This window comes from Alosa alosa, chromosome 15 (assembly GCF_017589495.1).
Source record: "Alosa alosa isolate M-15738 ecotype Scorff River chromosome 15, AALO_Geno_1.1, whole genome shotgun sequence".
NCBI lineage: Eukaryota > Metazoa > Chordata > Actinopteri > Clupeiformes > Clupeidae > Alosa > Alosa alosa.
In genome coordinates, this window is record NC_063203.1 from 1,276,452 (window position 1) to 1,303,085 (window position 26,634).

Genomic DNA, 26,634 nt, shown 5'->3' on the forward strand with positions numbered 1-26,634 from the left:
ACTGTCTGTATCATAGAAAGAAAACTGATAAACTCACCTGCACAACAGGCCATAAAAGTAAATAAAACACTCTGTAACGTTAGTACATGCCATTTCCCTTGCCACTGACTGTATCGCCATGGCAACACCAAACGGTCTCACAAAACGCTAAGTTAACGTAACGTTATTTAACCGTAAAATAATCCACGAAATGTCAAAAGATAGGGCATAATCTTAAACACATTTCCCTTTGTAACATAAAAACATCAGAAAACAATAAAAACACTTACAGAACTGAGCTGTATTTGGGTACTGGTGATGGTTTTATACAGTTAGCAGCTAGCATGTTCTGTAATATCTTCATTGAACTCAGATAGCCTACACTTTAGGAAATAAAGTTAAACTCACCAAAACAGTCTTCAATACTATTGAAAGCACCACGAAATTGTCGCTTAGATGTGATAGAACAGACTCGGTTTGGTGATAGAAAAGACGTGAAAGGTGTTTAATTCCTATATAGTTCGGTGCTGTATGTTGTCCCATGATGAATGATTTTGCGTCTTTTCGTTTTTTTCGTTATGTGAACTTGCTCGCGTCTAACTCATACTAGCTCGTGGCTAGGAAGGCGTCTTAAAGGGGCAGTAACATTAATTTAAAAGTGGTGATCATACAAATAAAGTTGAAGGCTTTTGGTAACAAGTGTATTTATTAAGAAATGTCTTATATATGTATAACTGTATATTAATTTGTATGTTAATTTAGTCTGTTTATTATTCTATTTTGAACCATTCAGTTGTGACCAAGCATGGAGATTACTTGGTCACACTCATCTGTGAGCTACAGGCATAAAAACAAGACCAATTTGTCAAACCAGCTAGCTAGACACAATTGTTCTTTTATAGCTGCCCTCGCACACTTTTTCATTTCGCTGGATATTTTATTCAACTGTTTCTCAGCATAATGTATGTATGTGAACAGAAAGTAAGACATTCTTACTTTTTTTTTTTTCCTTTTCCAGGAACCGAACTGAAGATGCTGGGATCCACCATTTTAAAGACGACTTGAGGCAAAAGGACATCTTGACAACCCTCAGCTGCAACTAGAGAACCACCCCTCTGCGGCTTAAGGACAACTTCAGCTTGATAGAAAACTGGGGGGCAGTTACCTTTGGGGTCTAGTGTTTCCCTGTCCCTTATATGCCTTGTGAATCACTGTTTTAAATGGGAGATGCCGACCACAGACTTTGTTTGTTGTTTCCGATAGTATTTTGAAATAGCCTCTTATATAGTTCTGTTAATTGGGCAAAATGTCCTGCGTGAGAGTGTGATTAGTAAATGATATACCCATGGCTATATTATTTCTTGTCAGGCCATTATTCCTAGTCTACCTGTTCAAGTGGAAGCATTTGATGGGTTAACTTTCTTTCTATAGTGCTACTCTGTGTGCTACTTTGTGTGTTTTGTTGGAAGGTCTGTGGAAAATTGTGTTTATAAGGCTTAGCTTGACCTAGGACCCTGGACCATGGCGAGTTTTAGGGTGTGCAAGTGAGTTTATGCTGTGTAGTCATCTTTTTTTATAAACAAATTGCTGTCAGATTTGGCATTCTGCAAAAGGGGATGCGTTTAGTAATGAGTCATAGCTCTTCTGTGTTCAACCTTCAGGTTCCCCACCCCACCTTTCCCTATCCTCCTCTGTAAGTGTGTGTGTGTGGGGGTATGAGTTTGTGTGTATATGTGTGTATGTGTTTATTCTCCACAGGCTTGTTCTAAGTATGCACTTTGAGTTTTGAGTGATGTTGATTGTATTCCTAGCTTTTCATGAATAATAATACATTTTATATATGTATATAATTTTCATATTATACTGATTTATATAAGGAAGTTGTATTTGTTGAATCAAATGTATTTTATGTCTCTTTTCCGAAAAGGTCTTCAATGAATACAGTATACTTACTTCCTGTATTACTGGTAAGGTACAGTATGTTTTTTTTTTTAATGTCATTCTTATTGACTGTAGCATTTGCTTATATACAAATAAATGGTTTATTCTTATAGACCAAATACATCTAAACCATTGTTTCTGACTTGATTATTAGTTTTTATGCATACTTTTATGTTGAGAAAGTGAATGTGAATTCTGTCAACATTCTAAATCCCGTTTTCTTGCATTTTTTTTAAAACTTTTGAAAGGTTAATGATATTCCAACAGTCTTTTTAGTTAAATAGCCCACAACTTGCTGAACATTTCATACACATTTCATACACTCTATATTTTGTAGAGAAATATGATGAAAATTCATTTTTATGTGAATGAAATTAAATTTTGACAAATTCCGGATATACATTTGGAGAGGATTTTCAAATACTGTTCATAACTATATCAACATTACCATATGTATTTTACATCATTTCATAGAACTGATCCTTCTGATTACAGTGGTATGTATATCCCATTGATGGTATGTATTATACTCAAGAAATAAGGTTTTTTGTGTGAGGAGGTCATCCAGCACCAAAAATGGAATGTTCGGCACGGGCACGGTTAGGCATGCAGTGAGGGAGCAAAGGCCATCTGGGTTAGTTGGCTCCACAGAAATATACAATTGGGTATCATCTGCGTAGCTGTGGAAGTTTACATTATGCTGACTTATGACGTTTTCCAACGGAAGCATATATAGGGAAAATAGCAGGGGACCAAGGCAGCTCCCCTGGGCCACACCAAAAGGCAAGTCTTGGTTTTTCAGATACATGATCTCCTAGACTGATATAAAAATCTCTGCCAGTAATGTAGGTTTGAATCCAGTTTAGAGCATTATCAGAGAGATCCACCCACTTCGCAAGGCGGTGAATTAGGATGCTATGATCAATGGTGTCAAATGCCGCCCTCAAATCCAGAAGAATAAGGATTGAGACTTTGTTTGAGTCAATGGCCAGTCTGAGATCATTGACTATTTTTACTAGAGCCGTTTCTGTGCAGTGATTTGATCTAAAACCTGATTGGAATTTTTCAAGGATACTGTTTTCGTTGAGGAAGGTATTTAACTGATTACAAACGACTTTTTCAAGTACTTTGCTCAGGAACGGTAGATTTGATATAGGCCTGTAGTTGCTGAGATTGGTATGGTCAAGATTTGACTTTTTAAGTAAAGGTTTCACAACAGCGGTTTTAAAAGCAGTTGGAAATATACCTGTTTCTAATGAGGTATTTATTACCTTGAGAATAAAGGGAGCTAAGCTACTGTATCATATACTTTTTTGAGGAATCTAGTAGGGATTGGATCCAAAACACATATTGAGGAGCCGGTTTGAGTTATAATTTTACCAAGCTCAGATTGAGTAATAGTGCTAAAGAACCTTAATTTTGGGGGGATGTTTTTGGGTGTACTATCAAACATATTACTTGTGTTACCAATAGCCTCCCTTATAGAAATTACTTTGTTTTTGTCTGCAAATTCTTCGCATCTTAGAGAGGATGCCTGACTGAGTGTATCAAAAGGTGTTTGATGCAATAGCCTATCAATGGTAGAGAACAACACCCTAGAGTTTCCACTGTTTTCAGCAATTACTTGTGTCTTCTGAAGGCTTAAACAGAGCCCAGGCAAAAACTCCAATAAAATTTGTATCAACTTTGAGGGACAGCTATGACCATGCAGGATTATCCAGACCAAACGTGACGATTTTGCTACATACTATTCCTATTTATGTACCAGCATGCAAAATTTGAGCCTCCTACATGGTTTAGTTCTTGCGCTGTGGGCTTGTGAACTTTGACAAAAAAAAGAGCCCGAATAAAATCGACACACCCCTCCCCCTGTAAAACTGGCTGTATCTTGGGAAGTATTGATCTTACATAAGAGTAATTTTACAGTGTGTCTCCTGGGTAACATAGGTACACCTGGTAATTTTTTCAGAATTTTTTGAGACCTAAGTGCGTGGGCCCTGGTTGAATTGACGTGGAATGACCCTTAGAGAAGTGGTTCCTTCTCTCATTCCGAATAGCTCTATTATAATTTGCTATTTTTTCTTTTAGAATGGCACGGTGAACCTGTAACTTAGTTTTTCTCCATGTTCTCTCAGCTTTTCTACATGATCTTTTTAGATCATGGATAGTTTCGTTCATCCAAGGTGTCAGTTTGCTACAGGGCTTTTTTTAGTTTTTAAGGGTGCCACTCTGTCAAACAGAGCGCCTAATTCACGATTGAGAGCCTCTACCATTTGATCAATGGGATGATGTAAAATATCTAAATTTATGGAGTCTATAAGAGGTATGAACTGCTGTTCTGCTCTAATGTCCAAGAGTTGCGATTTGATTGCAATTTCGGGATGAATGTTTGGAGTATGTAGTACTATATTAAAAGATATAAATATGTCTGATCATTATTGTGTATCATTTACTGATAAGTCTGTGACTTCTATCCCTCTAGAAATGACTAGATCGAGGGTGTTGCCAAGGTTGTGGGTGGGTCCTGTAACATGCTGCTTTAGCTCTAAACTGTCCAACACATTAAGGAACTTACTGGCTTTAGCATCAGTTGTCTTATTGACATGAATATTAAAGTCGCCATTTACAATTATCCGATCATAGCTAGTGATGATGAGCGACATAAGTTCAGAAAACTGGTCGAGAAAGCCAGTCCATAGTTTAGGAGGGCGGTATAAGGTTAATAGAAGTACAGCTGGGTCAGCCTTCAGAGTGAGGGCAATATACTCAAAGGAAGCGAATTCGCCAAAGTTGACTCTAGTGCAGCTATATTTGTTTGAGAGAATGGAGGCAATTCCACCACCTCGTTTGCCTTGTCTAATTTAATTAATTAAATAATTTAAATAAATAATTAAATTATTCATTCCATGTCCTAAAGAATGATTCACTGGTATCTTACAGGATTATAGACAATAATACTGTAAACACAAGTATGTCTGTTTGGCTACTCTTATTCGGTTATTAAGTGATGATGCAATAATGGGCTAATAAATCTTTTTCCGGGTCCAACAGCTTTCAGAGCCGCTCAGTTTTCTCCATAGACAGTAAAATAAACAACCCTCAATAAAATGTAGGTGTCATGCGTTGGTAAACTTTTTTTTTTGCCCAAAAAGCTGTTGGGTCCGTGACGTCGGACTTAACAACCGAATTGCTTGTTAAGAGAGAAAGTGTATTTAGTGACGTAAGGTGACACTCCCACTCTTATGCAGACCGGAACTGTCCCGTTTTGCTCCCATAGTAACGAATTACGTTACTCTATCTTGTTAGTAATCAAGGATCTTTGTGGCAGAGTTGTAAGCCATCTAGCATCTGCATAATTATGAAGCTGGGCTGGGCTGGGCTGTCTGTGTCTATGAAGGTGTATGCATGTAACTTTTGACCCGTAGGCCTATGTCTGATTTTCAAAAAATGAGGTACCGTTGGAATACTTGGATGAAGCCTAGTTCCATGCCCTTGGAAACACACAATTAAAGTAGAGATTTCATAGCTGAGATTGGGTATCCTAATTTGTTCAAATGAACAGCCAAGGGACTCTTTTCATCTTTGTTCCTGTTGCTTCGGTCCTTATCCTTGTCTTCAGAACCCGGCAGTGGTGGACGAAGTACACAAATCCTGTACTTGAGTGAAAGTAGAGATACACATGGTCAAATGTTACTCCAGTAAAAGTAAAAGTCCTCCTTTTACATTTCCACTTGAGTGGAAGTACAAAAGTACTTGCCTTCAAATGTACTTAAGTATCAAAAGTAAAAGTCCTGAAATGTATTATGCCTAATACAGTTGCATTGTTGAAATGATTCGGCACAGACATATGCATTCATTGAGCCTTTCTCCTCCATTCAAGGACAAAATCAGCTAATACTTGTTGTATGTAGAAATAACTAAAAACAAACTAATGTGATATCTTATCTTAGATACTTCAAAGTAACCACATTTTTCTTTGTTAAATGCTTTACACTTTCGGACCAAATCAAGATGTTCCCTTTTGTGTTTGATAGTGTCAGATTGTCGATCATTGTCTATCATTTGCTTGATGGCGTCAAGAGGCTAGTTATGGTAACATCAATATTGTGAAAAGGGGTCAACAAGGTACAGTAAATAGTGCATATGACAACATAGGCAACACCATTATTTGACGCCTAGCTCGCTTAATAGAAAATATACATTTACACATGTTTTTGTACAGTCTTTTTTCCAAAAGGAACTTCAGCTGTACTTCAGCTGTCACAAAATGCAGTGGAGTAAAAAGTAAGATATTTGGCCTCGAAATGTACTGGAGTAAAAGTAAAAAGTTTAACAAAATTGAAATACTAAAGTAGAGTACAGATACATGAAAAAGCAACTTAAGTACAGTAACTGAGTAAATGTACTCAAGTAATGTCCACCACTGGAACCCGGCGTGTTTTTCCTACATAGGCTTTCCCACAGGGACATTTGATAGCCAGTACCAGTTATACAGGTCATGTAAAAGATGTGATAGCGCAGCCAATCCATGTCAATTCATACAGGTCATCAGTAGCGGCTCCTTGGCCGAAAATCTTGTAGGGCAGATATAGTCTAATGATAGAGTTTAACTGAATTCAAGTTTTATATTGTGCACGCACAGCGTTAACTCAACGCCCTAGCAACCATCTTAATTACCCTAGCAACACCCTAGCAACCATCTTATTAACCTAGAAACCACCTCTATAATGTCAACTTAGCAACCAACATGATTACCCTAGCAACTGCGTTATTTTGCATAGCAACCACCATATGTACCCTAGCAATACCCTAGCAACCATACCAATTACCCTAGCAACCATTTTAATTACCCTAGCAACAACCTAGTAACCACCACTATAATGTGACCCTACCAACCACCAAGCAACCAGCATGATTACCCTAGCAACCAGCATAGCAACTGCATTATTTATGCATTTTGGCTTATTGGATGTTTTGTTAATGCAGATAACTTCTGATTCGTGCGCCTGATTTTCAAAAATGAGGTACTGTTGCAATCCTTTTGGCGAACTGTACCTGATCAAGCCCACTCTTGCAGTTCCTCGGAGATGCATTTCTAGTTATGATTGGGGCCATATACGCAGCTTTACTGCTTGGCCTCTGGTAAATGATGAATAATAAGTAAAGGTAGAAACATTTGACCGACATACTCTTACAACTGATAAAACAGATAGAAAATCACTAAATGAATTATGTTGGAAGAGAATGTAATAATGTTCCAAAATCTAATAATCATTTTGCTTGTGGGAGATGAGTTATTACATTTGTGGGATTATTACTTTAAAAAGTGTATTTTTTTATTACGTTTGTGGCTTATTACTTGTGAGAAGTTACTATGTTTTAGGGTGTTACATTAGGGTGTTAAATTATGTAAACAGTGTGAGCCTAGTCAATTTTACTAGTATAAACAAAACAGTAGCTGTTGTAACCGTTCATCTTGACATCTAAGCACTGGGGCTTGGACCTGTGACCCTATCTGTTGAGCTGAGCTTAAGTTCTAGGTGTAGCCCTGTTTCAACCTAGCCCATTGTAAATGCTCCTGGGCCAGGAAGTAAGTTTATGCCCCAGCTTTGACCCACACCCACAATATAAACAAGGCTTATGTAAATGTGTCTTTAATATGGTCATTGATGGAAATTATATTACGAAGCTGCTGCATGTGAAATATTCCTGTTATAAACTTAGCACAAAAAGTAAGGAAATGTGTGTTTGGTAGATTATTTCTCTGTTGTTTTTTACAATGTTACAATGTTTTTTGGCAATAAATCTTATACCGTTGGAAAGCCTGTTTAGTTTCCTTTCTAATGGTGCCCCATTTGTAAAGAACAGGCACTTGTGGGATGAGCATTAGAGCTGAGTATGTGGGTTGTGCCCATGAAAGATTTGCCAAATCTTCTCTGCCATTGCCAAACAGGTTATTGCTGTTGCTATTGACACTTGTTTTGAGCTTCTGGTACCCCCAGGTGCTGCAAATCTCCTGATTGGCAGCATGGGTCCTACTACTGTAAGTACAGCTACAGTCAGTAAGTGTCTGCTCCAAGAACCACCATGCCACATTTGACTAATCTGGATAGGGCTCTTGCAATAGGACAACTTAAAGCTGGTATTCCGCAAAACCAAGTTGTGGCATTATTTGGAGTGAGCCCTAGTACCATCTCCAAACTGAAGGCCAAATCTGTCTTCTACAGATCTGCAGTCAAAGTTTGCAGGACGATATGGCCGACGGCTCTCTGCCCAGACAATCGGGAACAGACTGCACGCAGCCAATCTCCAGTCTCATAGGGCTGCCAGGAGTCCTGTCATGACTGCCTTTCACCGTCAGGCCCGTTTGCGCTGGTGTCAGCAACACATGCACTGGAACCTGAACATGTGGAGGAACGTTATGCTCAGTGATGAGTCCAAATTCTGGACTCATGGGTTGGGATGCCATCCCACAGCAGAGAGTGACCAGGCTGGTGACCAGCATGAGGAGGAAATGCCAGGCTGTTGTGGCTGTGTATGGTTCTTCCACACACTACTGACGCTCCTGTTTGTGAAATGAATAAATTGTTAAATTGCCAATATGTCATGTTTCTTAAATCTTCAATCCTTCCAAACACCAAACGAGTCAATGGTAGAATAAGCTGTTTGGGAATGGTAGAGAAGATTTGGCAAATTTTTAATGAGTGCAACCCACATACTCAGCATTGTTACCACAGAGAAATAACCTACCAAGCACAAATTTCCTTACTTTTTGCATTAAGTTTATATATGAATTGTTTTTTTTTACTCTTTATTTGTTCATAGGACATGGAAGAAGTTTCCTAAAGTTGAAAATGTGCCTAATATTGCAATTGACACTGCAGCCCTTTGTACAAATGTGTCTTACATTAGATGGAAGGTTCACCAGGACTGGGTAACGCAGGTAATCAAGTTTGCTTTAACATTAAAATATATAGTTGTGGCTGAATTTGTTGGTACCCTTACAGATTATTGGAAGAATGCTTTATAAGTGATGCAATGAAATTCAAAGCAACATTTACAGCTGCATGCTTTAGCAAAGAAAGTTTGAAAAGAGATATATATATTTGTATATTTTACATAGATATTCTAAAATGGCGCGAACTGATTTTTTGGTACCCCTAAAAATATGATAAATTATTGGATTATAGTGATGTTTAAAATTAACTGTTTCACCACAATTAGTAGTACAGATGTATTCAATCTTTTATTCAGTCATTCAGTGTATCTTAATGGAGAAAATAGTCATAGTGCAGTTTGGTATCATTGTGCACACCTAAATGCACATGCCAGAGAAGGGTTGCCTGAGGGTATCAGAATGAAAACTAGAAAATGCAATTCCAGGGAATTACCATTGCATGTAAATGCAAAAAAGCTGCTGTGTATAACATTATATTACTTACAGTATGATTATTCAGATTACACAGTCTTACAGTATTCTTGAAAACCACTTACTTGGTTAGATGTTAGCTTGGAGTATATGACAGTCAGTAAAAATAAATGGTCAATTCAATATTGATCAACATTCTTTGTTTTAATACAGCAGAATGATACTCAGAATACACTAATGAACACTTATCAATGTAAGCTTGAAGTAAAAATAACAGCTGTGTGTATATATATATATATATATATATATATATATAGAACTTGATAATGCCAATCATATTATCCTAAGACAGATCTATTTATCAGTGGTAACTCTGAACTGGCAGCAACAGCTAGAGGCCTCAGTTAAAGGTATTAGGTCAAATTTGATGGTGATATATACACTGAAGAATAAAAGAGTCAGCCCTTCAGATGATCAGTTTTAGACAGAACTTAGGTTAGTCAGGGCTCTACAGTGCGACCATTTCACTTCGCGCATTACGCGAAGTAAAAATGATGCCGCGGCGAAAGTGTAAAAAAAATATTTAGGGCGACTGGTGCGAATGACTTCTAACCATGTCAATGTTTGTCTACAAAATACACCGCAACATCGAGAAACATTACTGGTGCAAACCATATAATCACGTCGCGAATGCAGCATAAATACTACACCTCCCATCAACGTTAGCAGTTTCGCGTTGTGGCTCGCTAGTAGTCTCTTCTATCAAATCCAAGAGCGCGCAGAAAAAGCGGAAAGTTACACTAGCCAGCCAAGATGCAAAGATTGAAGAAATTAGTTCTTCTATCCACCGAATTCATTGGATATAGGAGGAACAGGATGAGATTCTGAGAAAGCAGTGAGAGAAGGAAAGGTAACCTACCATGCCTTTTAGCCAAGTTGACGTATTGGCTGCAATATGCAAAATATAGCTGTAGCGAACCGGCACAAAAGTAGCCTCCCGTAATACTCCCATTTTATTCAAAGGTAGAACGCTACTGACAACTCCAGGCTTCCACGCATGCTTGTTTGTTTACACCGAATACAAGCTGAAGTGCAAAACGAAAGTAGGCCTAACGTTTGCCTACTGCCCCCATCAATGCAGATATTTCAAATAAAAACTAAAAGTATAAAATATATATCCTTGATTAGCCTATGTTGGGTTTTGTGGAAGAGAAAATGGACTGTTTTAGTAGTAGTATTAGGCAGTATGCAGTCAGATAGGTCACCATGGGCATATTTGGTTTAGCTATAGATGGATTCACAAATAAATAAATTAGCCTACATTTGGCAGGATACTTGATATACAGGCTAAATGCAAATATGGCAATGTGCCATGTACAAATGTAGGAAAATAGAACAGACTGAAAATAAAGTAGGCACTGATCTTTAAAATCCTGTTTCCTGTAGCCTAAATGTTGTCAGTCATTCTTAATATTCGCAATTGGTGCACTGGCATGTTTAACTGTTAGCTGCAGTATAATGTTAGATTATGTGTAAGTTAAGTACAGAACTGACTGTACGCCCAAATTTTTGTCTGTGCTCCTAAATTTTTTAACTTGGGCGCACAAGTGCTCCTGAAAAAAAATGTTAGTGTAGAGCCCTGAGTTAGAATCTTATTTTTCACACAGCACAGCTCAGGTCTAAAAAGAGAGGTCTAACAGCACAGCTATGTTTCACAGATGTTACAGCACAGGAATGATTCAAAGGTATGAATGGTTGACAATATGATTCACAGGTATACATGTTCCATATAGTTAGTGAGTATAGTCCTCACACAACAATATAGTTCTCAGAATGTCTCAGTGTAGATCTCAGATAAGTCTCAGTATGGTTAAATGGTCATAATCATAATCTATTCTAGGTGCTTGATTCTATACACCCGTGTAAAGTGACCTGATGTCGAATAAAATCAGAGCCATAGTATCTATCTGTAGGCCTACTTACTTCTCTGGTTTACGTTAACGTTATAGTTAAAAAGCTGCTTGTTAGTAGGCCTAATGAACAAATGTAACGTTAACTTTAGTGCATTAGGCCTACGTTTGATTGTCGTTATCTATCGAAACCTACAGCTAACCGGTCACTGTAAACGTTGACGACATATTAACGTTGATTAACAGTGGGTTTCCTTAATCAACGTAGCAAGGTGCTACGTCCACTAAAGCCTATTTCACTAATGTTAAAACGTTAACGTTATAACGTTAGTGTAGTTTATATGTTTCATAGGCTATTTAACGCGAACGTTACATAATGTTTGACGACATAAATGACTCAAATACCAAAAACCGGAACACTTACCTTGTCTGTAATTAGAGAAATGTGCCTCTGAATGAGAGTTTCACGAGCAAATAAAGTGACCACGGCACAGCAGCCGAAGACGTTCAGCAGATTCACAGCTCCAGGTAGCTCTGCTACTGTTGATTGCTTTCAGGTGGAGGTCACGTCATAATGCTAAAAGTTGCCGCCACGGCGGTCAATGTCAATTTCTTGCTCTATTATCATAAATATCTAAAAAAGTATAAAGTTCACAAATGTGAAAAAACATAGAACAAATCTCTGTTACAAGACCTTTGTAGGAGTGGTTGAATGACGTCGAACGGTTCAGTGGTTTTAGAGCCTTTGAACGTCAAATTTGGTCGGAAGAAGAATAATAATATTAAGAAGAACAGCGATAATAGTCCATTGCATTTACATGCAATGCAATTATAGACAAACATGTCAAATATGAAAGCTATCAGTAGATTTCCAAACAGCTTGATGTTCCAGTGACTACAGTTGCATATTTAAAATGCATAGAACTGTAGCCAACCTCGCTGAATGTGGCTGCTAGAAGAAAAATTGACTCCAGACTACAGAGGGTAGTGCAAATTGGAAGAGCTGAAGAAAATGTCCACGATTAATTCCACGGTCAAGGTATATCCGTGTCTGATCACACCATCATTCACTTTTTGGGCAACAGTTGGCTCCTTGCAGGTGTTGCACTGCTGAAAGAAAAATATACAAAAGTCTGACTGGAATTGGCTGAAATGCACTTGTCAAGTCACAATCCTTCTGGAGAAATGTCTTTTGGACTGATGAGACAAAACTGAAGCTTTTTGGCAAGTCATATCAGGTCTTTTACAGAAGAAAAAAATGAATGTTTCCACCATGTGCTTTTGGTACAACTGGCCCAGGGTAAAGGTGTTTAAGTCGTGATTCACTCGGATCTTTCACCCGTGTCTTTAAATTAACCCATGAGTCGCGAGTCTCTAGAATCATTAACTCGGATCAGTTGAGTCCTACTACAATTCAATCTAAAACGATAAACAGCGCCACACACAAACCTCTTGCAACATTAGCTAGCCTCCTAGCCCTAGCCATCGTAGCTGCCAAAAATGTAACAATTTCGTAGGCAACCACAACTCCACAAATCAACTCAAGCGACTGAGTGAGCAGGCAGTCCGAGATAACTGGTTAACTTCCCGCAGAGCCGGAAACATTGCAGACTCACAGACCATGTGACTCAGACTGGAGCGGCTAGCAATCCGGGTTAGTCGGATCAGCCGGCCGGTTAGGCTACGTTGAGTACGAGTCAGTCGAATCAGCCGGCTACGTTGTCATGAGTGGATCTGCGAGAGCGAGTAGCTCCTCCTCGAGGTGAAAAGCAATTCCACAACAAAAGCCATTTTTCCACTTCTGAAATAACATTCAATGTTCTGCATGTAGCCTAGACATAATTAGATTTGGTGTATAGATGTAGCATATTAAAATGCAATTAGGTCGTGCAGACAGTCCGAACTGCACGCTCATGGAGCTGCTTGAGTATCTACCTGGGTCAGTCGAATCAGCCGGCTACGTTGTCATGAGTGGATCTTTAGAGCAGCTAGTAACTCCTCGTCAAGGTGAAAAACAAATCCATAACAAAAGCCATGCTTTCACTTCTGAAATAACATATGTTCTGCACGCATAGCCTACTATAAAATGCAATTAGGTCGCAAAGACAGTCCGAAACATTGCAAGCTCTGTATGGAGTTGCTTGAGTAGGCTACCTGAGTCAGTCGGATCACCCGGGCGGGCGTTTCGCGTTATCTTGTTATGAGTGCGAGTCAGCCGAATTAGCCGCCACGTTGTCATGAGTGGATCTTTAGAGGAGCGAGTAACTCCTCGTCAAGGTGAAAAGCAAATCCACAACAAAAGCCATGCTTTCACTTCTGAAATAACATATGTTCTGCACGCATAGCCTACTTTAAAATGCAATTAGGTTGCGAAGACAGTCCGAAACATTGCAAGCTCTGTATGGAGTTGCTTGAGTAGGCTAGCCTACCTGGGTCATTTGGATCAGCCGGGCGGACCGGTTACGTTTTGTTGTTATGAGTGCGAGTCAGTCGAATCAGCCGGCTACATGAGTGGATCTGTAGACGAGCGAGGAGCCTAGTTTCTACTCGTGTCAAGGTGATAATAATAATAGGCCTAATGAGAATAGTAGTAGTAGTAATAATAATAATAATAATAATAACAATAATAATAATTTATTCACTGCAGGGCATTTCTACGTTCCTGTTTCTATGTCTACATTGAAAGTCAATTGCTTAGGCTAGGTTAAGACAATAAATCAACAGAGGTTTTGATGCTATTAGGCTATTTTATATTATATTATATTATATTATATTATATTATATTAGGCTACCTAACAGTATAGCTATGATTAATAGTAATATTAGTTGCCTAGTATTAGCAGCCTATAATACTTATTAGAATAAATTCCTAGTAGCCTACTATTAGTAGTAGTGGTAATAAACATTGTAGCAGAGTAGCATTAGATCTAGGCAAACTTTTCTATTGTTAACAAAACAACAACAAATAATTAATTATTATAATATAGGCTACCCTCTCTGTCAATAAGATCACAGTTTCTGAACATGAGCACCAAAAAGATGAACAATGTGTGGATGCACTTTGACCAGGAGAGCATCCTCACATCCAACATGAGAAGGCACTTAACGAAATGAAGCACCCCACGGCACTGCTTGAACGTAGGACTGAATTTCTTTGCGATTTAGTAATACTGACTCAAGTGACTCAAGTGACTCGTTCAACCCGGATCAGTTTAGTGAGTGACTCAGAATAACCCGGATCCTTAAAAGGAATCGAGTTTGACAGGCCTAGCCCAGGGTGCCTTGAATCTGTGTAGGGCACAATGAAATCTCAAGACCAGAAAGGGATCGTGGAGCGAAACATAGGCTACAGCCCAGTGTCAGAAAACAGTCTCATGATGACTCATCCTCTGAACAATTAGTCATTCCTGAGTAATCCAGTCTTGAAATTGTGGCAAATTTCTACATGGTATCCACATGTGGGCAATTATTAATTTGCTTTCCATCGTAAGTATCAAAAATTTAACTTATTCCTTATACTTATGCATTTGTGACCTGAAGTAACCTGTGCTTGCATATATGCAAATGTCATGTAACCCAAGGCACAGTTGATCTGTGCATGCTATGATTAACTTGTGATACTTTGATATGGAAAGCTAATTTATAATTTTGGGGTGCTATTGCCATAGAACTTCAGCCCACATTTCAAGACTGGATTACTCAGGAATGGCTTATTGGAGGAGATGATGTTACCCAGCCGTACCGCCTAGCAGTCAAGCAGCTACTCTGCAAGAAAAGCAGACCTCCTCTGCTCTGCAGCTCTTATGTCTGCACTCTACATGTTCCTGGTTACAGAGCCACTGTTACAGGGTGCCTACACAAAGCGCGTAACGTTCCGCAACGTGTAAAACCAATTCTAGAAGACTGGTCTATTTTTTTTAATGTACGCAACGCGAACGAAGCACTTAAATTACGTGCCCGGTGTAGCCCCACTGTTAGCGTTAATGCATGGTCGATACAGCAGACGCTCATCAGAGGACCACAGTGGGTGAGAGGGGATGTATAGCTGGATCATGGAATTCAAATAGCAAGGTGCAGACCTAGTATGTCCTGTAGGCTAGAGAGAGGGATAGAATTTCATTCTGGGTGCTAAATGATTATGAGTCAAGACTTAAATCCCATTGAACATTTCTGGAAATAGTTGGAACATGCAGTCTATGGGAGGCACCCTTAAAACTTAAGATGGCTGGAGCAGTTTGCAAAGTTTAAAAATGTTGACAGATTCAGAGCTGCAGAAGGCTAGTTGGAAGTCATTGCTAAAGGTTAGGTGAAGGGTACCATAATCTTTGTCAGAGCTATTTTCATTTATATTTGTTTTTTAAATATTCTGTTGAATTAAGTCACAATTGAAATCTAGTTTGCATTAAACATGGCACAAATGATGATGAATGACGATTACTACAGTTTCAATTTATTTTTATATAAACGTTAAGGGGTTTTTCTTTTTTTTCATGGAAGTGTGCCAACAACTTCAGCCAAGACTACCTGAATATCATTTTATCATTTTCAATTTGAACTGCATTATTTTTTAATGAGACATTTATTAATTAATGAGGTGGTCATTTTTTCAGGTGAAATATTTAAAAAATATGGAAGCTGTCATTTCTACATCCAACCATGACGCATCTGCACTGGTCATTGGTAATGTCCTATTTTAACTCATGCTTTGTAGGCTCATTACTGTCTCAATACAGTTGAGGATGAAACATTATAAAGAAAAATGTTTGTGGATTGTCTGACTTCAGCCCAACAATGACTCAGAAATAGAATCATAGAGAATCTTTCAACCTTAAGAAATTAATAACTGAAATAGGCTGCTGTGTTGTGTAGGGACCTCTGTCAGAGGATAGTAGCCTAAGGAAAAACTTCATATTTAATGTGTATCTTGTGGCAGTGGTAGAGCTAGATGAAGCAATACAACAGTCATTGCAACACCAACAAACATGAAATGCATCTTATGTAGGCTTTTTACTTTAATCTAACAGCTTTGAAGTCATGGTACACAAACTTATAATGGGGAGAAACAAGCACCTAGCACAGAGAACCATTTTTCATTTTTGTACTTTATACTTTTTGATATTAACAAAAAACAAAGACTTCGCACTGGCCATTATGACACCATAATAGGCCAATTAAAGGGACACCAGGCAAGCCTGATGCTTTTTCTCTACTAAACTCCCCCTCGCTCGGTCTGAAACTCTTTTCCTTTTCTTTGCGTCTTCCGTCAAGGGTTTTCGCTGCTTCTTCGCCGGCTCTGCCATTATACACACGTTTGCAACAATCTCTAGCGTTTTGTTAGCCTGCCTCTAAAACTGATCCTGTTTCGGTCGGCGGGTAGGATACACCGAACTTGCAAGTGGGATATTCTTCTTGCAGGCAGGGAGACTAGGGGCAGGCGAGAGACTAGGGGCAGGCGAGAGAGCCTTCATTCGCCCCGTAATGAGTCATTTAACTATATACCGACTTAGGAAGATGATTAATTAACACGAAAACGTTGCCTGGTGTCCCTTTAAACTGAGTTGCACCTGTTCAAACTGCCAACCGCTCAACTTCTAAGCCCTCTTTCTCTCTCTGTGTCTCTCTCCATTCAACAAGTAATATTGATACAAGACACCTTCCATCCATCTAATTCAAACCATTCATCCATCCATTCAACTATCAACATCCATTAAACTATCTGGGCTAGATATACGTGCATTTGCGAACGTTGCATTATCAGCGCCATGGCCAACCTGCAGAAACCCCATGCTATGACACTTATGTTAACGTCGTATTTATCAAACCTGCAGTTCATCGGGTAAACAGCGCCTTTCCCCGCCCCCTACCGCAATTTAAGAACATTAACAACTGAATGACATACTTCAGTCACAAGCGCAGTTGAATGAAGTTAACTGATGACAACATTAAAAGGAATCAAATATTTAGTTTGATTAAAAGGAATTCAAACGATCATGAAATTATACAATACATGATGTCAACAAGCAGGAAGATAATGAAGAGCAGTGGTTCTACTCAAACTACTTATGCACGTAGGCTATGGAAGATTGGTCAGATCTAGCAAGTAGGAAAGTTTAAGTGGATGAAGTAAAAGTGAAAATAAAAAACCTTCAAAAGGCCAACGAAATTGCTTTTGATATAGTACAAAGATGCAAAACTGGTGCTCTAAATCAGGGGTCCCCAACCTTTTATGTTCCATGGACCAGTTTGATTCACATTTTTTTTTCACGGACCGGGGGGGGGGCGGGGTGGTGGGTTCGAGGGTTCTATGTTCCACACAAAAGAACTAGCTCCACTTGAACTTGAAGAAGTGAAAATTGAACAATATGAACTATGAAAATTGAACAACTTGAAGCTACATAAATCAAGTGTGAACATGCTTAACAAAATATAACAAAACATGGGAACTAAACGTGCATTACGAATATAATCAGTGGGAGCCCTGTGCTTGTTCCCCTGCAATAAGAAGGTTCAATCTGGGGGTGAAGACAGTGACACCCTCAGTGTGTTTGAAATGTCCAGTCGATTGCGCAATTTGGTCTTAGCTGCAGTCATTGCAGAAAACCCGGCCTCGCATAGATACGTGGTGGGAAATGGTAGCAACGGTTTCAGCTCTTTTACGGCTATCTCGGGATATTCTGCTTTGGTTTTGATCCAAAAACCCGCCAGAGAGGTTTCCTCATACACACTCTTAAGACCAATGCAATTTCGATCAACTGCTCTTCCTCCTGCGCTGAAAAGTTAGGACTATTCGGGATATTGACAAATGGGTTGCGGACCCACTCATTGGTTTGCCGTGAATCTTTGGAGGATGGGAAGTAGCCTAACGCTCAAACTCATTTGAAAGTGCAACAAGGTGATCGCGCACCAGCTGCGAGAGAAAGGGCCCTACCAAACCCCCCACTACTGTAACATATCAAAAACACCCCGGTCCACTCGTCGTCCCTACAAATCAAGCTTGGCTTTACAGTAAATGCAGCGACTTTATCTGCCAGTTTAAAGACAGTCATCATTCTCCCCTGGAGTGACCGGTTGAGGTCATTAAGCAACCCGAATATGTCACACAGGTAAGCGAGTTTTGACACCCAGTCCTCATCACTAAAATGTGCAGCTAACGGTGACTTTTTTTCTGTAAGAAATCTCTGCAGCGGCTCTCGCAGCTCAAACACTCTGGCCAGTGACCTGCTAAAGATGCTTGTTTTTTGTTGCTCATTCTAGAAGTTTAGCTAACTTCGCGTGACACTACCGTTCGCCAAGAACTGATCAAGTGAAGTGAGCTGACCTGAGGCTGCGCAGCGCTAAAGGCAATATAAGTGTTGAAGGCGGAACAGACAGACGTAAGAAAATAGACCTTTCAAAATGCAAACATGCGCGCAATCAAACAACTGCATATAGGCCTATCCCATGTAAAAACGTGGCATTATTGTGAATTAAATTGAGTTTAGTTTGCATGCATTTAAACTCATGTCGTAGGCTATGGACCGGTTAGGAATGTCGCGGCCCGATGGTTGGGGACCGCTGCTCTAAATAGCGATTCTGTGGTCTTTGAAAGGTTCTCTTATTGACGCATTTATCTGCAACTTGAATTAACACCTGCTTTTACAGTGTTTCCCACAGCATTGGATTCCTTTGTGGTGGTAGCTGACTTTGGCAATTAAAACTTAATAGCACAGGTCACATCCCGCCAGTGAGCTAAACTATTACAGGTTTCTTTGATGTCAATATATTGTAGGTGCGTAGTTCTAATTGAGTTCCTGTCACTTTAAGACATTCGTGCAAGACTTGCAGTTTAAACACAGTTAAAAGGCTACTGATATGTGTGGATGCAATTGATAATGTTTTCTATGTAGTTAGTTAAAATAAAGGTTCGTACTTCTCCTTGGGACAATCACATAGGCTACCCTTCACCGTATCTCACGATTGGCATGGGGTACTTTCCATAAGATCTCTCAATGCAAATCAAACCAGCTATTAGGCTAACTGAAATAAAACCATGCCAATCTCTAGGTATGGTGAAGGGTATGTGATGATGTGAGGCTATTTTAAATCCAAAGGCCAAGGGAAATTTATCAGGATGCATAGTATCCTGGATCCATGAAATAACTGGCTTTTAAAAATAGAAATCTGCCTGCCTCTATGGGAATTTAACATAGGGGTATGTATACTTATGAGCCCCTGTATTTTATGGAAGAACATTTATTTATTTACAATACATTATTCATTCACAAAGAAAATTGGTGTCATTAAAGGTTGGCTATTTCCTATTTGTTTTAATGAAGGCATTAGATCAATTTCCAAAAGAAGATTTTTTTTATTCCTCTTTTTAGTCAACTTTAGCATGTGTATGTACAGGGTATGTAAACTTATGAGCACAACTGTATGCATGAGACGGAAAAGTGCAATTCTCAGCTCTCATGACAGGCAGTCTGCACTTTTATCTCAGTGTGGCCTGTTAGTACATACCTCACCATTTTTTACACGCATGTTGCGAAACAAATACGCCTGAAGTGGGCGCAAAAGCGTTAATACAGCTGGCCTTCTGTATCAACATACATTAAATGATCTGTCTATCAACATCCGTCAGCATGCATGTCCACTTCAATTACTACCTAGCAACCTCCATAGGAACCACTTTAAATAGTATAGTAACCACTATGATTACCCTAGCAACCATCTGAAATACCCTAGCAACAACCTAGCAACCACTACCATAATGTCAACCTAGAAACCCTCACAGCAAGCAACATGATTTCCCTAGCAATACCCTAGCAACCATCTCAATTACTCAGGTAATATTGGTACAAGGCACCTTCCATCCTACTTTCTCTCCATCCATCTACTTCAAACCATTCATCTATCCATTTAACTATCAACATCCCTCAACATCCATGTCTGATTCAATTACTACCTAGCAACCTCCATAGCAACTAACATTATTACCTTAGCAACCAACATATCAACTTCTTTATTTAGCATACAGTAGTAGCCACTATGATTACCCTAGCAACACCCTACTAACCCTACCAACAACCTAACAACCCCTAGCATAATGTCAACCTAGCAACCAACATGATTTTTCTTAGCCTGACGAACCAGACCCACATTAAAATGTAGGGTCTGGGCACTCACCGTTCGCAGTGCTCAGTCCGAGGGGCAGGATAATCGGTTGTCTTTCAAATTCCCTCTGCACGGAATAGGACAGCGCTATGAGTCCCATGTTTCCCACCAGCGGAGCTAGTTGGCTAGTTCAAACTTTTACCAACTTAATAAAAGCTTAACTCGTGTCACACTGTTCGCCAACAGCAACATAACCTTATTTGTTTTCAAGTAGCAGGGAATTCAAGCCAAACCGTTGCAACTCTGCCATCAATCATTATGTTAAGCCCGCCTAACGACTCTATACACGATTTGATTGGCCTGATAGAAGTTTAATTTTTCGAGATCACAAGCCAACAGAGAGTTGCTAGACTAGCCCTGGCAGCAAATGTAATTTGCTGCCGCTAGGGTGCGTCTAGATTTCTAGGCTAGATTTTTCTCGCAACCAGCATAGCAACCATTGTGGTTACTATGCTAAATAAAGTGGTTGCTATGCTGGTTCTTAGGGTAATCATGCTGTTTGTTATGGCAGTTGCTAGGTTGGCATTGTGTAAGTGGTTGTTAGGTTGTTGCTAGGGTAATTATTAAGATGGTTGCTATGGTGGTAATCATAGTGCTTACTATGCTATATAAAGTGGTTGCTATGCTGGTTGCTAGGGTAATCATGTTGGTTGCTATGGAGTTTGCTAGGTAGTAACTTAATTTGACATGGATGTTGATTGATGTTGATAGACAGATAGTTTAATGGCCAATAAAAAGTCTATGGGAAAAATAAGGTTGTTTGTTGTTAATATCTCAAGGTTCACAAAAATAAAACCTACATTATAAAATTTTAAACCATGTTTGTACATTAAATGGTTTAATCGATATCAATAAAAAATACGTTCGATAGAACATTCTATAATTAAAAGCAACACACACCTCCCGCCTTACGTTGTCCATAAATACATAAGCTAAATATATCTCGCATTGTAGCTAGTATGTGCAACTCTACCAAGTAGGCCTACCTCAACACAGACTCTCAATGAGTCCTTGCCCCGTGCACTCTCTCTCTCTCTCCCTCTCAACAGGCGCATCCCTCCTGAGCATGCACAGTGTAATCCAAACATTCACAATCGTGCAAGACGACTGGCTAAATTGCTATTAAATCCGGTTAGCATCATTAGCACGCTGCATGAATTTGTTCAAAACTGTTGCATTCAAATTGACTGCTAAGTTCTAATCATCTCAATCCCGATGCAAATGGAAAAGTATGAGCCAAGCCTCAAACGGGCCTGTCCCAATGAGAAAAAGTATTCATTTGAAACTTAAAAACACATGTGGGGAAACTTAACAGTGTAACCAGTAGATGATAAACTAGCAAATTAAGCTACTTTGTTTACAATATTTCCAGGCTTCAAGCAGTGCTGCTTTTCATTCAGACTTATGTGCACATTTATTTGTGTTTATTTGTGAGTGTTTTTCATGATTGTGTTGCTATTTCTTTTCCCTGTTTGCTTTGATTGATAACTGAGGTGATTAAAATCAGAGGAAGGTCAAGTTTAAAATAAAAGTGTAAATTGAACTTTATTTTTCTTCTGGTCCTTATCTGAAATAGATTTAAAAAAAATCAATAATTATCTATATCGACTGATATGAAATACTTATATTGTGATACAGTTTTCAGCCATATCGCCCAGCCATAGTTAGAAGAATAATAAAGACAATAAAAGGCCTACAAAAAACAGTACAGTGCATTTTCATACACTGTAAAAGTAAAGAGAAGCCCACGAATAACAGTACAGTGCATTTTCATGCACTGTAGACAGCGTTTCCCCTACAGTGTATTTAACAGCGGCGCAGCGCCGCCGCTGGATTTTCAGCGGCGCTGCAACATAATATCACAACATTCACTTAACACACTGTAAAAGCACAACGGCCAACGTCATCTCGAAATTGTTTTCTGAAAGTCTTGAGTAAGTTAAGTGCATCAAATCCGCACTTAGCCTCTCATTATTCAGGACATATTTGCGGCATGATGTGTCCGGTGATTACAAGCCCAAAGACAAGTCTGCAGCCCATATGGCTAGCCTACGTTCTGAATACGGTTACATTGTTTAGCTATCCGACTGATGGGGTCTTGCTCCGCTACAGTGTAGCCTATGGTGTCATCGTTCACTTGTAGGTTACACAATAAATAGCCTACTTATAGGCCTGGTGACAATAAAACATGATATTAGTTATATTTCATCACGAAGCTGTTTGTATGCCGTGAATTCGCTTGTAGCCTATGCCATATGTTAAGCTTGAGCAATTCCTCTGATCCAAAGCCTGCTTTAACACATTGACACTAATGTGAAACATGCATCCTCCTCTCCTAGCCTACATCAAATAAAAGAAACCAATTCATGATTACCGAAATGAATTTAACATGGGGGAAAAAGTTTGTTGCGATTTAGCCTACTGTTGTGATGCGGTTCTTTCTGCTGATTGATTTTCGTCCGGTGTCGTCAACTCTGAGAACTCTTGCTCCGGTTGACAATTTTATCCAGAGAGCTGATTTCCCAAAGATGAGCCTCCATCAACATTCAACGACAAATTATTAAAACGTAAGTAATGCAATAGAGTAAACCAATGTGCTACAAGGTGTATGGTCTTAACGTTAATTGTAGCCTAGACTTGTAACGCTAGCTTAGGGCTACATGTAATGTTTGCATGGGAAAGCTAGGCTAACACAGTCTAGGCCTGTTTAAACTTTCTGATAGTTAAAGGAAATATGAGCATATGTTGGCATATAATGATAGCCTAAATTCTGTCCACTTAGCTATAATAGGCTATCACAAACAGACCTTTTCACGTTTTATGCATTAGACATAGGAGCCTACATTCTCTTATCAGAAAGACGTGTTCTCATAACTTCAGCGTTCTTCTTGACGGTGAGATCTAACGGTCGACTTCAATCAAGTAGCCTAGGTCCTTTTCGAAGTTAATTGTGAGTGAGTTGTATGGTAACTGTGGGAGTGATGTAGAAGAAAAGTGAGTATTTACTATTTTATACGTGGGTTTGTTGTTTTGGGACTGAGAAATAGACTACAAGGAGAGCATCTGGCTACGTGCATGCGTGTCAGCATTAATGGCCCCCAACAATTCAATTCAATTACCAAAGAGCCTTAGAGATGTTCTTTGAAAAGCCCAGAAAAAATTAAGTGCTCGCCCAGATTGGGTGCCTTTGCCATTAAGACAAATTTAAATAAATTGTAAATAATCTTTTTCTGGGTTGTGCCATTTCATTTGTCTTCTATCATTTTTAACCAATAATGTAAAAAAGCTGAAAATGTCCTCAAAAGAAACACGAAGGTATGAAAAAAAAAAAAAAAAAAAAAAATGCCCAACAACCCCCAAGTAATAGCACCGCTGCTGGAAAAATTTCTAGGGGAAACACTGGTAGATATAAATATTTTGTGACTAGGGGGAGCTCTAGAGTCGTCAAAATCAGAGCTGTGGTCAAAATACCCGAAACTACATTGAATTGCTTTAAAGAATTGCAGCCGGTAGAGGTAAATACTAGCCTAGAAATCTAGACGCACCCTAGCGGCGGCAAATTAATTTGCTCAGCCTGTACGTCTAGTAGCAAACCATAGGGATTTATATTGGCTGACGCCGTGGACGTCATCCAATCACAGCGCTCTATTTTGTTAGAGAGTCTTAAGGCGGGCTTAACAGGATGACGACAGTCCCCGCGATGGTGAACAACAAGGAAGGTGGCTATGGCTTAACGCCAGAGCGGTTGTTTGAATCGGGCGTTAGCGCCAACTTTGGAGGAGTTGGACTTGTGCTTTTTCTTTGAAAGTTGAGCAACACAATGCACTTAAGTCATTCCTTTCGAAGAAGGATGTATTTGCCGCTTTTGCCGAATCGGATACGGTAAAAGTTTACCTCCCTGTAAGGGGGACCAAGGCAGTTAGGCAAGGGCGCAGAAATAAAGTTTCAAATAATATTTATTTCTACAAAAATATTGAGCAGCATTTCAAAATCATAGAAAAATGCTCAACACAAAAATAAGTTAACTAAAGAGTTCTTGGTCAAAATGAGATCAACTAAACAGAACTCAAAATCAACATCTTTATGTCTGGACGTCTGGATGCCGGGTGCGGAAGAGCTCGCCGACTCCCACAGATCAACCCGCGGAACTTAAAGAAACTCAAACAAAGGGCAGTGAGTAATTAAACAAAAGTTACTATAGGTATTGCAAACTAACGTGTATGTAAACTCATATGTATGAAGTTAAATAAAGCGTAAGATGCGTAAATTAAACCACGCGGTGTTGTGGTTATTGTAGATTTGAGATTTGAATGATGTTATCGTTAAATGAAGCAAACAAACTAAATATGGTATAATGGAATGTTGAGACGTTAACGGTGCACTAAAAGAAAGTAATGAAATCAAAGTAAGCGGGTTAAAATGTGCTTATGTGGTTTCAGTTTAAATGTGTGTGGGCACTTGCCAGTTGAGAGACGTGTTCACCGCGCTGCCACGCAGCTATGCGTAGTTCTCATGTGCGGCGCAGGGCCGACCGTCACACTCCCCGTTCACTGTTTTCATCGCTCTGGCCACGTCATCCTGCTCTTTGTTCTGATTGGTCGTAGCGCTGGCCTATTGCATGTCTAGGCAGATTGAAAGACAATTCTCTGCCCGCCCCTTGGATTAACCGAGGTGAATGGGTCGATTCCAGACCCATTCCATCCAATGATATAGGATGGCCCGCCAGGCTAGGTAAATACCATATCTATCTAAATTACAATATCTATCTAAATTCATTGTTTCCCTACTGCCAATGTGGTTTATTATCAGTTTGCAAAGGTTAATGGCAAAGTAGAAAGTAATGTTAGGATTCCGTGATAAATGCAATTGGCTAGGCTGGTCCAAACATTAAGGTTAATGGAAAGTCTATGCCCAGGATTCTACGACTCAAAATATTCCCCAATGGAATGCTCCCAGACCCTATCACAAATTATGTTTAACACTGACAGCATAGAAACCCCCTAAATAATCTCTTTCAACTTGAAATCTTGTGAGATGAAGTCTTGATATTTGTGTACTGTACTGTTTTGTTCCAAAGGTTGTGTGCAGCCCTCCACTAATGTTGAGCACCATCTTAGGGAGGTGAAAGAGCCCTGCTGTGAGGGGAAGCCCAGGAGGGCTCAGCCTCGGGCTTTATGGGACCAAACAATTTTCACAGTCCCGAAAGGGGTGACAACTTTTGATCTTTGTAAAAAACATAACCTCCTACTTACTGGTGGGATGGATAGACTTGTGCGTATTTGGAATCCATATGTTCCAGGGTAGGAATCTGCTTTCAATATTTCTCATACCAATTTGTATAAACTATAAACATCTTTATAATATTTTACTGGTACCTTACAATATTCTACCAGAGTTTTAAAACATTGTTATACATTTTTCCCCTTCTGATTAACCTTCATCTTCCATGTGGTAACATGTCACTGTTAGAAAACCTACGGCTGTACTCAAAGGACACTATGCACCCATTTGCTATCTCTACATTGACACAGGGGAAAACCATTTCTTCTCCGTGTCCATGGACAACACTGTTAAGGTTTGGTCACAACATTTCAAACTTTAGGTAGCAACCTCTAGTGGGGCAGGCTATAATCTCTCTAGAGGACTCAATTCATAGTGAAAGGCAGATGCCATTTTAAAATAACAATAACATGAAAAAAAATTAGATTTAAAAGGATGGTTGTAATGCAAGCCAATGTCACATGATGGGATTGTTTAGACTCTGCTTCTTAAATGTGTTTCAGATCTGGCATGCCATAGACCAGACATGCTTGTTCACTGCACACCCTAGAGCCAGCCTGATCAGTGGGGATATATCTGCAGCCCTATATTCCCCAGGGGTGAATACACTATACATTGCTACAGACTCAGTGGCCATGTTGTCCCTTAGGACAAGGTGAAAAAACCTTTCTCCTTCCCACGCCACATTTGTTGTCTCGTGATCTGTTTCATTTGGAAAGTGTAGTTTACAGTTCTCAACCTTTTCTGCATGAACCTTTTTTACATGAACCATTATACAACCCTAGTTCCAAAAAACTTGGACCGCTGTGTTAAATGTAATTAAAAACAGAATGCTATAGTGGCAGACCAACCACTTATCCCAAAACTCAGAATGACCCCACCTATGTGCTACAAATTGTTACCCCAGAGCAGGGCATTCAAATCAAATAAATGAAACATGCAGGATTTGTCAAACGCATACACTTGATTGATGTTAGTTCAATCAGGAAGTTAAGAGCAGTT

The 26,634-nt window shown here is 39.3% G+C and overlaps 1 protein-coding gene across 7 annotated transcripts in view; it reads left to right on the forward strand.

Annotated features, from left to right (window-relative positions):
• Positions 1-26,634, forward strand: part of wdr95 (WD40 repeat domain 95) — a 94,148-nt gene that overhangs the window by 56,751 nt on the left and 10,763 nt on the right. For all 7 annotated transcript variants that reach the window (XM_048264354.1, XM_048264359.1, XM_048264357.1 and 4 more), the window contains 5 exons: positions 8,746-8,863; positions 15,810-15,879; positions 25,430-25,652; positions 25,822-25,927; positions 26,136-26,287. In XM_048264354.1, coding sequence (XP_048120311.1) covers positions 8,746-8,863; positions 15,810-15,879; positions 25,430-25,652; positions 25,822-25,927; positions 26,136-26,287 — 669 coding nt within the window. The remainder of the gene's footprint in view (positions 1-8,745; positions 8,864-15,809; positions 15,880-25,429; positions 25,653-25,821; positions 25,928-26,135; positions 26,288-26,634) is intronic.